General features: G+C 35.4%; 1 protein-coding gene across 1 annotated transcript; it reads left to right on the top strand.

Annotated features, from left to right (window-relative positions):
* The first annotated feature begins 12,377 nt into the window (after positions 1 to 12,377).
* On the top strand, positions 12,378 to 13,957 carry LOC139864735 (phospholipase A1-Igamma3, chloroplastic). Its single transcript, XM_071853308.1, has one exon. The coding sequence runs from the start codon at positions 12,429 to 12,431 to the stop codon at positions 13,938 to 13,940; it is 1,512 nt and encodes a 503-aa protein (XP_071709409.1). The 5' UTR covers positions 12,378 to 12,428; the 3' UTR covers positions 13,941 to 13,957.
* Positions 13,958 to 14,359: the final 402 nt, after the last annotated feature.

The raw sequence follows: 14,359 nt of genomic DNA, 5'->3' as shown, positions 1-14,359 counted from the left end.
CACGATTGTTTAAAGTCTTTAGTCCACGTGAGTCTTCAATTAAGTCCACTTTTCGTTTGATCATTTGTTCAGATTTAATATGTTCGTCCTCCAAAGCACAGGCCTGAATGGTTCTTAAGCTGTTAATCAAATCTGGAGTTATATTCAAACGAAGGAATTTCACATTTTCACTTGACGTTTTACAACTTAGCGCATCTGCAACCACATTTGCCTTACCCGGATGATATTTAATTTCACAATCATAATCCTTGATCAACGCCACCGTCTCTGACGCATATTCAATTCTTTCTGTGAGAAGATATATTACAAACTCTTATGATCTGTACAAATAACACAATGGGTTCCATACAAATAGTGTCTCCACAGTTTCAAAGCAAACACTACTGCAGCCATTTCAAGATCATGCACTGGATAATTCTTCTCATGAACTTTTAACTGTCGCGAGGCGTAGGCGATTACTTTATCTCTCTGCATTAAGACACAACCCAACCCAGCAAACAATGCATCACAATATACCACAAAGTCTTCTGAACCTTCTGGTAAAGCTAACACTGATGCCTGACACAGTAGCTGTTTCAAAATCTGAAAAGCTTTTTCCTGTTCATCAGTCCATCGAAAGGCTACATCTTTACGAGTCAACTTAGTCAACGGACCAGCTATTTTAGAAAAATCTTTGATAAACCTGCGATAATAACCAGCCAATCCCAGACAACTCTTAATCTCAGTCAGAGTCTTCGGAGATTTCCAATTCATTACTGCTTCTATCTTTATCGGATCAACTTTTATACCTTCAACACAAATCACATGACCTAAAAACTGCACTTCACGTAACCAAAATTCACACTTTGAAAATTTTGCAAATAGTTGCTCATGTTTCAACAAGTTCAAAACCTGTCTTAGGTGTTCAACATGTTCACTCTCTGTCTTTGAATACACTAGTATATCATCTATGAACACAATCACAAACTTATCTAAGAACGGACGACACACTCTATTCATTAAATCCATGAAGACTACTGGCGCATTCGTCAACCCGAACGACATGACAAGAAATTCATAATGACCATACCTAGTTCTGAACGCTGTTTTCGGTATATCTGATTCAGCAACACGAACCTGATGATACCCGGATCGTAAATCTATCTTGGAAAAGAATGAAGCACCCTGTAACTGATCGAACAAATCGTCTATTCGAGGTAATGGATACTTGTTTTTTACTGTTCTTTTGTTCAATTCACGATAATCAATACACATACGCATTGACCCATCTTTCTTTTTAACAAACAATACCGGAGCACCCCACGGTGAAGAACTCGGTCGGATAAACCCACGATCTAATAACTCTTGAATCTGTGACATCATTTCACGGATTTCAGACGGCACTAATCGGTATGGAGCTTTTGCAACTGGAGTTGTTCCAGGAATCAACTCAATCTTATATTCGACTTTCCTTACCGGCGGCAGACCTGGTAACTCATCTGGGAACACTTCGAAAAATTCTGATACTACCGGAATATCAGCCACAGTTTTCTTTTCTTTCTTCGCATCAATTACATATTAAAGAAATGATTCACAGCCCTTTGCCATCGACTTTTTCGCTTTCATCATGGTTATCAACGGGAAATTATAGCCGCCCCGCTCCCCCGGGCCACAACACGGGTTCCATCGGTCGAACGAAAGGTAATCATTTTCCTATCACACTTAATATTAGCCCTAAGCGAGCTCAGCCAATCCATTCCTAATACTACATCAAAGCTAGGAATAGGTAACACTAAACAAGTCACCGGGAAAGACTTCCCTTCGATCTCTATACAAACCCCAGATACATATGTTGTGACCGATGTGATCTTACCATCGGCTACTTCTACACTAACTGGCTTGGGTAACACAGTAGCTGGTAAATTTAACTTAGCACAGAAATCTAGGGACATAAAACACCTATTGGCACCACAATCAAACAATACACGAGCAGGTATTGAGTTGATTAGAAACACACCGGTGATCACTTCGTCGGTTGCCACAACATTCTCAACCGACATCTGAAAAGCTCTAGCCTCTGCTGTTGGAGGGTTCTTCCTCTTTTGCCCACTCCAGGCAGTTGACCTTACGGCTGATGCTGAACGTGCCCCTGACCCTGCCCCGGAACTACCACTCTTTGACGGACAACTAACCGCACGATGCCCTGGTTTGTGACAACTCCAACACACACTATTTGGATACGGACATGCTGAAGACTCATGCCCAACAACACCACACTTTAAGCATCTTCTTGTAGTCTCAGAACACTGACCACTATGAGAAGATCGACACGTGTGACACCAATTCCCTTTATCTGATCCAGACCCAGAACTACTCTGACCACTTTTACCCTTCGATTTAAACCCACTAGACTTCTTGGATTTAGATCCTGATTGACCAGATACTTGCCCACCTTGTTGTAGCACATTACCAAACATTCTGTTTCTGGCGACCTGAACATCACTTTCTACCATCTTAGCCATCACAACCGCTTGAGACAACGACGTGGCCGTTCTAACAAAAGTTCGGTACTCTGGCAAAATGATATTAACAAAATGCTGTATACGAGACGCTTCGTCTGGCACCCACTGTTGTACAAACCTCAGTTTATCCATATACTTCTCTACTACCTCATCGATCGTCATTTGAGGTGTCATCTTCATTTCAAGAAATTCAGTCTTGATTCGGTTCATATCAAAAGCATTACAATACTGTTCACACACCTTCCCATGAAACTGATCCCAAGTGATCATACTCACTTGTTCTTTCGGTATACTGGAAATCAAGGAATCCCACCAAATCATAGCCCTACCTTTCAACAGTCGACTAGCATATGTTACTTTCAGCTCCGGTTCACACTGACACGCTTCAAATACCCTTTCAATTTCTCGCAACCAATTGAGAGTTACAGTCGGATCAGTACTTCCAGAAAACTCAGAGGGTTTGCAATCACGGAAGTTCTTATAAGGACATCTTTTGGGTGGTTGCATGTAAGGTTGTTGGAACATTTGCATTTGGTATGGGTTCATCATCATGGGATTTTGGTACGTAAAAGTGTTTTGCGGTGGCATATAGTATTGGTTAGGTATTTGATTCTGAAACTGGTTCTGGTGCACATTAGGTATCGTTTGGGATTGCGCAGTTAGGAATCCAGGTGGTGTATCATCATTTCCAGAATGGCTCTCCAATTCAAGCTCATTAATTTTGTCTTCAGCCTCTTTTAGCTTGCTTTCTAATTGAAGTATGTAACTACTCTGATCATCATCAGACTCAACACCCTCTTCTGGTGATCTGAATGTTCTAGGGTTGGATGGGCCAGTTGCGTTTCTATCAGCCATACCTGTGCTACAAAACAGATCACACAAAAGCTTAGTGGATAACAGTTAGTTCAATCACAACTAACACACGTATATCATATTTTCATTTAGCCCCCCACTCCCACAGACATGATTGACTTGCCTCAGGGTTTGGGAACAAAATACGTGCACGTACTTGCTGCCAAACCATGCTCTGATACCAAGTTGTAACACCGGCCATTTTTTTTTAATGCACAGCGGAAGACTTTAATAATAAACACAATATAAGTCACTTCATTACATTAAACTGTATAATTAAGTTTAAGCTTACAAAACAGTGTTACATTATTACAAAACATTATGTAAACAAAAGTCCACATCAGAGTAGGGTTGTCAAACATGTCTTCTGCATCAATACCCATCCTGACTAGCAGTACCTAAACCTGCAAAGGGGAAAATGTGGGGGATTAGCGCACCGTTAAGTGAATGAAATCCATCTAACAGATATAGCTTAAGCCACACACAAGCTATATACTAACAACAACACTTGCTAACTACCAACTAGCATACAATAAGACAATACAAGGATCGGCGGCTTGTACGAGCACATGACTCTCAGCTGATCGTGTAGTGACCCGAACTTTTCCATGTTTATATATATATTAAATGAAATTGTTATTTACATGATTAAGTGTTTCCAACATGTTAAGTAATCAAACTTGTTAAGACTTGATTAATTGAAATAGGTTTCATATAGACAATTGACCACCCAAGTTGACCGGTGATTCACGAATGTTAAAACTTGTAAAAACTATATGATGACATATATATGGATATATATATATATATATATATATATATATATATATATATATATATATATATATATATATATATATATATATATATATATATATATATATATATATATATATATATATATATATATATATATATATATATATATATATATATATATATATAGTTAACATGATATTATGATAAGTAAACATATCATTAAGTATATTAACAATGAACTACATATGTAAAAACAAGACTACTAACTTAATGATTTTGAAACGAGACATATATGTAACGATTATCGTTGTAACGACATTTAATGTATATATATCATATTAAGAGATATTCATACATCATAATATCATGATAATATAATAATTTAAAATCTCATTTGATATTATAAACATTGGGTTAACAACATTTAACAAGATCGTTAACCTAAAGGTTTCAAACAACACTTACATGTAACGACTAACGATGACTTAACGACTCAGTTAAAATGTATATACATGTAGTGTTTTAATATGTATTCATACACTTTTGAAAGACTTCATGACACTTATCAAAATACTTCTACTTAACAAAAATGCTTACAATTACATCCTCGTTCAGTTTCATCAACAATTCTACTCGTATGCACCCGTATTCGTACTCGTACAATACACAACTTTTAGATGTATGTACTATTGGTATATACACTCTAATGATCAGCTCTTAGCAGCCCATATGAGTCACCTAACACATGTGGGAATTATCATTTGGCAACTAGCATTAAATATCTCATAAAATTATAAAAATATGAGTAATCATTCATGACTTATTTACATGAAAACAAAATTACATATCCTTTATATCTAATCCATACACCAACGACCAAAAACACCTACAAACACTTTCATTCTTCAATTTTCTTCATCTAATTGATCTCTCTCAAGTTCTATCTTCAAGTTCTAAGTGTTCTTCATAAATTCTACATGTTCTAGTTTCATAAAATCAAGAATACTTCCAAGTTTGCTAGCTTACTTCCAATATTGTAGAGTGATCATCCAACCTCAAGAAATCTTTCTTATTTACAGTAAGATATCTTTCTAATACAAGGTAATACTCATATTCAAACTTTGATTCAATTTCTATAACTATAACAATCTTATTTCGAGTGGAAATCTTACTTGAACTTGTTTTCGTGTCATGATTCTGCTTCAAGAACTTTCAAGCCATCCAAGGATCCTTTGAAGCTAGATCCATTTTTATCATTTCCAGTAGCTTTATCCAGAAAACTTGAGGTAGTAATGATGTTCATAACATCATTCAATTCATACATATAAAGCTATCTTATTCGAAGGTTTAAACTTGTAATCACTAGAACATAGTTTAGTTAATTCTAAACTTGTTCGCAAATAAAAGTTAATCCTTCTAACTTGACTTTTAAAATCAACTAAACACATTTTCTATATCTATATGATATGCTAACTTAATGATTTAAAACCTGGAAACACGAAGAACACTGTAAAACCGGACTTACGTCGTCGTAGTAACACCGCGGGCTGTTTTGGGTTAGTTAATTAAAAACTATGATAAACTTTGATTTAAAAGTTGTTCTTCTGGTAAAATGATTTTTCTTATGAACATGAAACTATATCCAAAAATCATGATTAAACTCAAAGTGGAAGTATGTTTTCTAAAATGGTCATCTAGACGTCGTTCTTTCGACTGAAATGAATACCTTTACAAAAATGACTTGTAACTTATATTTTCGTCTATAAACCTTTACTTTTTCTGTTTAGATTCATAAAATAGAGTTCAATATGAAACCATAGCAATTTGATTCACTCAAAACGGATTTAAAATGAAGAAGTTATGGGTAAAACAAGATTTGATAATTTTTCTTGTTGTAGCAACGTGAAAATTGGTAACAAATCTATATTAATAATATCCTAGCTAACTTATATTGTATTATACATGTATTCTAATATATTATGTAATCTTGGGATACCATAGACACGTATGCAAATGTTTTGACATATCATATCGACCCATGTGTATATATTATTTGGAACAACCATAGACACTCTATATGCAGTAATGTGGGAGTTAGCTATACAGGGTTGAGGTTGATTCCAAAAATATATATACTTTGAGTTGTGATCTAGCCTGAGACATGTATACACTGGGTCGTGGATTGATTCAAGATAATATATATCAATTTTTTTCTGTACATCTAATGTTGGACAACTAGTTGTAGGTTACTAACGAGGACAGCTGACTTAATAAACTTAAAACATCAAAATGTATTAAAAGTGTTGTAAATATATTTTGAATATACTTTGATATATATGTACATATTTGTTATAGGTTCGTGAATCGACCAGTGGCCAAATCTTACTTCCCGAAGAAGTAAAAAATCTGTGAAAGTGAGTTATAGTCCCACTTTTAAAATCTAATATTTTTTAGATGAGAATACATGCAGGTTTTATAAATGATTTACAAAATAGACACCAGTACGTGAAACTACATTCTATGGTTGAATTATCGAAATCGAATATGCCCCTTTTTATTAAGTCTGGTAATCTAAGAATTAGGGAACAGACACTCTAATTGACGCGAATCCTAAAGATAGATCTATTGGGCCTAACAAACCCCATCCAAAGTACCGGATGCTTTAGTACTTCGAAATTTATATCATATCCGAAGGGTGTCCCGGAATGATGGGGATATTCTTATATATGCATCTTGTTAATGTCGGTTACCAGGTGTTCACCATATGAATGATTTTTATCTCTATGTATGGGATGTGTATTGAAATATGAAATCTTGTGGTCTATTGTTACGATTTGATATATATATATATATAGGTTAAACCTATAACTCACCAACATTTTTGTTGACGTTTAAAGCATGTTTATTCTCAGGTGAATACTAAGAGTTTCCGCTGTTGCATACTAAAATAAGGACAAGATTTGGAGTCCATGTTTGTATGATATTGTGTAAAAACTGCATTTAAGAAACATATGTCGATGTAATATATTTCTATTGTAAACCATTATGTAATGGTCGTGTGTAAACAGTATATTTTAGATCATCATTAAACCATCAACAATACCTGCTAACTACCAACTAGCATACAAAAGACAATACGAGGATCGGCGGCTTGTACGAGCACACGACTCCCAGCTGATCGGGCCTGAGTCTACCGATAGTCCCTGCAACTCAATTCACAGTATAATTATCCAGATGCAGGGGATGCATCGTTCACACTATACTCTACAATCAGTAGCCTATGGACCCAACCTCCCCTAGGCACGGTTGACCTCATACGGACTCTAACCTCTCCTAGGCACGGTCTCGAGTCCCCAGTCTCCCTAGGCCCGACAGGTGCCATTCACACAGTGTACACATAATTCACATACAACATCAGGCAAACGATATTATTCTATCATGGCAATTCCTACACTATGCATGGTAAAAGAGTCAACCACAGTAGCATGATATGCTACTTAAACTCTATCCGTAGATAGACCCACTTACCAATTACCAGCAACTGCTCAGTTATTATTTCTGAGCTTCCTCCTTGTCCTTATCTCCTGAGAACAGCAAAAACCAAGTTAGAATAGTGTTCCCATCAAGATTAGACACACTGACAGCGAATTATAGCAAATTAGTAAAAATTTGCGTCCGCTAAAATTTTCATGCTTAACACTTATGCTCAAAATTTACATCATGAACACTAAAATACAAACGGGCAGCATAACGGCTAGAATTCCACACTTAGTAAGAATTTCACTGCCTAAGACCATCGGTCGATGGTCCCATCCATCGGCCGATCGTCAACACACCATCGGTCGATGGTCTCCCCCAATCGGTCGATCGTCAAAATTACATCCGCTGGATAGAAGTCCTACACCATCGGTCGATGGTCTCGTCCATCGGCCGATCGTCCTCACCATCGGTTGATGGTCAACGACCATCGGCCGAAGGTAGTTCATCAGCTGCAACAGCAGCAAAGTGACGGGTTTCAACCCAAAATCACCAAATCTCGACTTTGGACACGTTTTTGACCTCAAAACTGGTTACATCTTTTACACTAAACATTTAGAAACATAAACCCACAACTTTTATGAACAAACAACAACAAATTGAACCAATTTTACACAAAACCCCATTTTAACAAAAACTAACTTAAAAACCCATTTAATCATAGATTTGATCATGAAATCTTACAAACCTTACCTTGTTAGAATCACAATGACACAAGGAACGTTTTGACACCAAAATCAAGCTTCAATTCGAGATTAAATGATTTAGGGTTGAGATGAAAATGGTGAAGTTTAGGTTAGGTGAATGTGTGAGTGAGAGGAAAGTTCAGGAAACCTCAAGAAAAGAGCTGGTCACTAGCTTATATTTGTGTTAAAACACAATACCCCATCACACACGGGTATTTACCAGTTATCTGATATCTTTCGCACAAGATTAGGTAACCCAAACGAGGTCCAAATAAAATAAACAAACCTGTTCTGGGACCCTTGTCACAAACTGGTCACAACACAATTATATTAAAATACTAATAAAATAATTAAAATAAAAAGCACTTAAGACTAAGCACAAACCCTAAAGGCAAAAATAGACAACTTACAACTAGCCCGGGTTTCAGTCTGTTACACTTGCCGAACACCTCTACCAATCTTGAATTCCCTAGTAGGAGAGCCGTTTATAAGAACCAAAATAGATGCCGTTTTTAAACAAGACGCAATCCACCCCCTCCATTTAGACTCGAAACCCATAAACCTCATCATATCATCCAGGAATTCCCAACTAAGGCTATCGAAAACTTTCTCAAAATCTACCTTAAAAATCATACTCCTCTTACGATTATTTTTAAAAAACTCAAGTGAGTCGTTTGTATTAAGCACACCATCCATGATATTTCTACCCCTAATGAACGCACTTTGCTCAAAACCAACAAGGTTCGGAACCACCCTTCTAATCCTAAGAGAAAGTAATTTGGCAATTATTTTATAAAAACTTCCAATCAAACTAATGGGTCTATACTCACTTAAACTAACCGGGTTGGAATTTTTAGGAATAAGAGTAATAAATGAAGAATTACATCCATCCAAAATTACCCAGTAGACCAAAAATTGTTAACCGCTTTTACAAGATCTTCTTTAATTATCGCCCAAAACTTCTTTAAAAAACACATATTAAAACCATCCGGTCCGGGAGCTTTATTACTCGCACAATCGTTGACTGTAGTCCAAATTTCATCCACCGTGAATCGAACTTCAAGATCAGTGGATTCAGAGTCAGAAAGAAGAAAACAATTCGAGTTTATACCCCTCAAACATTCTGGTCTACATGCGGCCTGCTGTTCACATGGATGAGACCCAACAGATTGCTGATCGAGAGAGTTGAGCCCAAAAGGAAATGGCTCACAGACGAGTCTGGGCCTGGACAGATTCAATTCGCTAAACAATTTCTGAAAATGGCTGAAAACGATCTCCTTAACTGAATGTGGTTCGTCGATCCAAACACCATCTACACTAATCCCCCGAAAATTACATTTATTGTACTTTCTACGAATCGAAGCATGAAAAAATTTCGAGTTTTCATCACCATCTAGGGTCCATTTTATTCTCGCCTTTTGCTTCAACATGCTTGTTTTGACTTTTTCTTTTTCGACCCATCTTCGCCTACATTCCAACCATTTAGCTCTATCCGAGTCGCTAATGGATTGACTTTCCGCTTTCAATTCCCAATTCAAGGCCTCTTTTTTAAGCTCATCTATTTCACTATCAAGGCCCCCAAAAGTCTTTTTACTCCACGTTCTAAGCGCCATCTTCACATTCTTTAATTTATCTCTAAACATACAATCCTTTTTGAATCCACGAATTGGTTGATTCCAAGCCTCTTTAATTACATCCCCAACCTCCAAACAATTATATATATATATATATATATATATATATATATATATATATATATATATATATATATATATATATATATATATATATATATATATATATATATATATATACATGTGTGTATATATATATACATGTGTGTGTGTGTGTGTGTGTATATATATATATACATACATTTCTTTTATACGGCTCTATTAAGTGAGTTAACATAAAACGTCGATTTATTGGTGACTTAACCGCCACTTAGAGCCTAAATTGAACGTCAGACATGATTTAAAACCCATGAAAATCTGATTCTACCATTTTTATGGCGCTAATTTTATTTTTAATATTTTTTTTATTAGTTTTTTTTTTTTTTTTTTATTTTTTTTTTTTGCCGGAGATCCTCTTGGAAGCAATCTCTTTATCCGTCGAATAGAGAGAGAGAAGACTTTCCCTACCCTTTGGGGTGTTTCACTCGGGGTGCAGAAATGACTTCTCTTTATTCTAGGATAGGGGAAGGATTGTCTACGCCTCACATCCCTCATACCCCGCACATGTGGGATTGAGTGTTGTTATATATATATATATATATGGAAGCTTAAGTCACATAGTCAAGTAAACACTTAGAACAATTTTATTCAAAGACAATAAACCATGCATATTCTCAATAAGTTTAGATGTAATTCCATATAATTTTATCCTTGATCATATTGGGAGTGTTTGAATGCACTTTTTAGGAGCTTGTTGGAATTAAAAAAAGTAGAGCTTGAGTGTGTTTGGTACACAAGTTTCTTGGAGTTTTTGAGAATTTATTGGAGCTTGAACTTATGATTTTAATAAGCTCCAAGTCATAAGCTTTGTTTAGTAGACATAGGATGTATTTGGCGCGTAGCTTATTGGAACTTATGGAAGCTTATGGGAGCTTGAGCTTATGATTTTAATAAGCTCTAAGTCATAAGCTTTGTTTGGTAGACAAAAAAAGTAGAGCTTATGAAAATTATAAGCTCTGAGAAAAATAAGCTACTTGTAGTAGCTTATGAAAAAAAGTAGAGCTTATGAACTGAAAAATAAACTTCAGCTAATTTACCAAACATTTATAAAAAATAATAAGCTCCAGCTACCAGTTTCAAAAATAAGCTCCAGCTTCAGCTCCTGCTCATAAGCTCCAGCTCCAGTTATAAGCTCCAGCTACTTTCGTCCAAACACACCCATAAAAATTATAAGCTCTTAAAAAATAAGATACTTCTAGTAGCTTATGAAAAAAGTAGAGCTTATGAACTTGAAAATGAGCTCCAGCTAGTTTACCAAACACTTATGAAAAATAATAAGCTCCAACTACCAGCTTTAAAAATAAGCTCCAGCTCCAGCTCTAGCACATAAGCTCCAGCTCTAGCTATTTCATCCAAACACACCCAATGATTTTTAAGAGCTTATGATTTTTAAGCTTTGTTTGATAACAAAAAAAAAAAAAAAAAAAAAAAAAAAAAAGTAGAGCTTAAAAAAGAAGCTTCTACCATCAAGCTTAATAAATAAGCTCCTAGCTTATGATATGTTAAATTACATAACTACCTTTTGAATAATTATTTAATATATATTATATTGTCCTTTTTAATCAATTTACAGCTATAACCTCCAGCTTCAGCTAATTTATCAAACACTTATGAAAAATAATAAGCTTCAACTTCCAGCTTAAAAAATAAGCTCCAGCCTCTAGCTCCAGATATAAGCTCTAGCTCCAGCTATCAGCTCCAGCTAGTTTCACCCAAAAACACTCATTGTCAATATTAAAGTGTACATAATTGTCTAATCTTTTGGATATACAAGTCAAGATTATTACAAATTAGCAAATCATATATTAATATATTTAAATATTTAAATGTAGTTCCATATGATTTGATCTTGGATATATAATACCTCATTAGCTCACGAGATATTATATGGTGGATGGATAAACTTATAACTATCCAATGAAATTTAAAATATGTGGATAATAATGATGTAAAATTATGCCAAATCAAATGGCTAGTTTAGCTACTTAAAGAGTTTTGAGCGAAGTTAGTGAGCTAACAACAACTGAGCAAAGTTTAAATTTATATATGTAATATTTTGGTACTATATGGTATTGGTATCGAAAAACCGGTACCGATACTGGTACTGGTACCATTAATTCGGTATGATATTCGGAAAAAATGTTTCATCTCTTTTCGATATCAATACTATACGGTTCAATACCAGTTCGGTCCAGTATTCCTATCTCCTATAGTCCTATATAGATACTTATTTCACATTCAATTCAAATAGATATAAACTACTTGCAAATCTCTTACGATCCTATAAATTGTTTTGACACCAACACTTTTAAAATTCTTAAGTTAACTTCTTCACAACCCCTAACAATCTTCATCTTTCAATGGCAATATCATCTCCAAACCTATCATCATCTTTTCACAAACCTAAACACTATACTCAACAACTCTCTCATAACCGTATTTTAAACAAACGCTACTCAAATAACAACATAACAATTACTTGCTCATCTCTCCCAATCCTAACTTCAAATACTCAAATCCAAACCCCTCAAACACTTGAAAAAGTTCAAGAACTACAACATTTAAAACAAGATCATAGACCTCTTCGACAAATTTGGCCTGAAATCCAAGGCTCCAATGATTGGAATGGTCTATTAGACCCCATGAACTCTCACTTACGCCGCGAAATCATTCGCTACGGTGAGTTTGCTCAAGCATGTTACGATTCGTTCGATTTTGACCCACGATCTAAATATTGTGGAACATGTAAATACCAAGGTACCCATTTCTTTGAAAAGTTAGATATGGCTAATTGTGGATATCGAATTAGTCGTTATCTATATGCAACTTCCAATATCAATCTCCCTAATTTCTTTCAAAGATCGAAATTATCGAGTGTTTGGAGCCAACATGCTAATTGGATGGGATACGTTGCTGTGACAACCGACGAATATGAGATTCGTCGATTAGGCAGACGAGATGTTGTGATCGCATGGCGAGGTACTGTAACGTACCTCGAATGGATTCATGATTTAAAAAATATTCTACATCCGGCTCATTTTGGAGACGATCCAACGATCAAGATTGAATCCGGATTTTTTGATCTATACACCACAAAAGAACACTCATGCGATTATTGTTCATTTTCGGCTCGAGAACAAGTACTCTCAGAAATTAAAAGAATTAAAGAAAGGTACAAAGATGAAGAAATAAGTATAACGATAACAGGACATAGTCTTGGTGCCTCACTCGCTTTGTTAAGCGCCTACGATATCGCAGAAATGGGATTAAACGTTACGAATAACGGAAACAAAATCCCAATAACCGTTTTCTCCTATTCGGGTCCGAGAGTAGGTAACTTGAAGTTCAAGGAACGTTGTGAATACCTCGGGATTAAGGTTTTACGAGTCGTTAACGTGCATGACAAGGTACCAAAAGTACCTGGAATATTCGCTAACGAAAAGACGAAACATCAGAAATATATCGAAGAAAAGATCGCGTTTCCATGGAGTTACGCTCATGTTGGAACAGAGATCGAATTTGATCATAATGATTCTCCTTTTTTAAAGCGAACAAACGATATAAGTTGTGCTCATAATCTTGAAGCGTTGTTGCATTTAGCTGATGGTTACATTAGTAAAGAATTAAGGTTTTGTTTGAACACAAGTAGTAGAGATATTGCACTTGTGAATAAAAGTTGTGATTTTTTGAAAGATGAGTATGGTGTGCCGGCGTATTGGCGGCAGGATGAGAATAAGGGGATGGTTAGAGGTGGTGATGGGCGGTGGATCTTGCCGGAGCGGCCAAGATTAGATTGTCATCCGCCGGATACTGCTTACTATCTTGAACAAGTATTAAAGTTTGCTGCTAAAACTACTTTGAATGCACTTTAGTTGTGTGTATAATAACTTGGGTTGTATAATTAGTTGGTAATTGTTCTATACGCAATATTAGTAAATTTGGTTTTGTGTAAATTGTGCGAGTAATTGTTTTTTTATATATGTATGTACTGGGCATTCTTTTACCCCTTTGATAACAAAATAATTGAAGGGTCTTGTCAATGTGACCATGTGTGTTGTATGAAAAGGGGAGTGATATGTACCCAACCGCTTTTTACATATACACAATCAAACATATTTTACATTGTTGTACTGTACAATACTGTAAAGCATGTTTGATTGTATACATATAATCATCCATATGAAAATGTTAAGGCGTAACTTAATAAGCCGGAATCTTTTTAAATATTGAAATTTGCATAAGATTTATTAAGGAGTAATAAAATTAACTTATTTTGAATTTTACTTTTTTA

Source organism: Rutidosis leptorrhynchoides, chromosome 1, assembly GCF_046630445.1.
Source record: "Rutidosis leptorrhynchoides isolate AG116_Rl617_1_P2 chromosome 1, CSIRO_AGI_Rlap_v1, whole genome shotgun sequence".
In the NCBI taxonomy this organism is placed as follows: Eukaryota; Viridiplantae; Streptophyta; class Magnoliopsida; order Asterales; family Asteraceae; genus Rutidosis; species Rutidosis leptorrhynchoides.
Note: the sequence above shows the minus strand (reverse complement) of the source record. Positions and strands in the feature narration are given on the sequence as shown.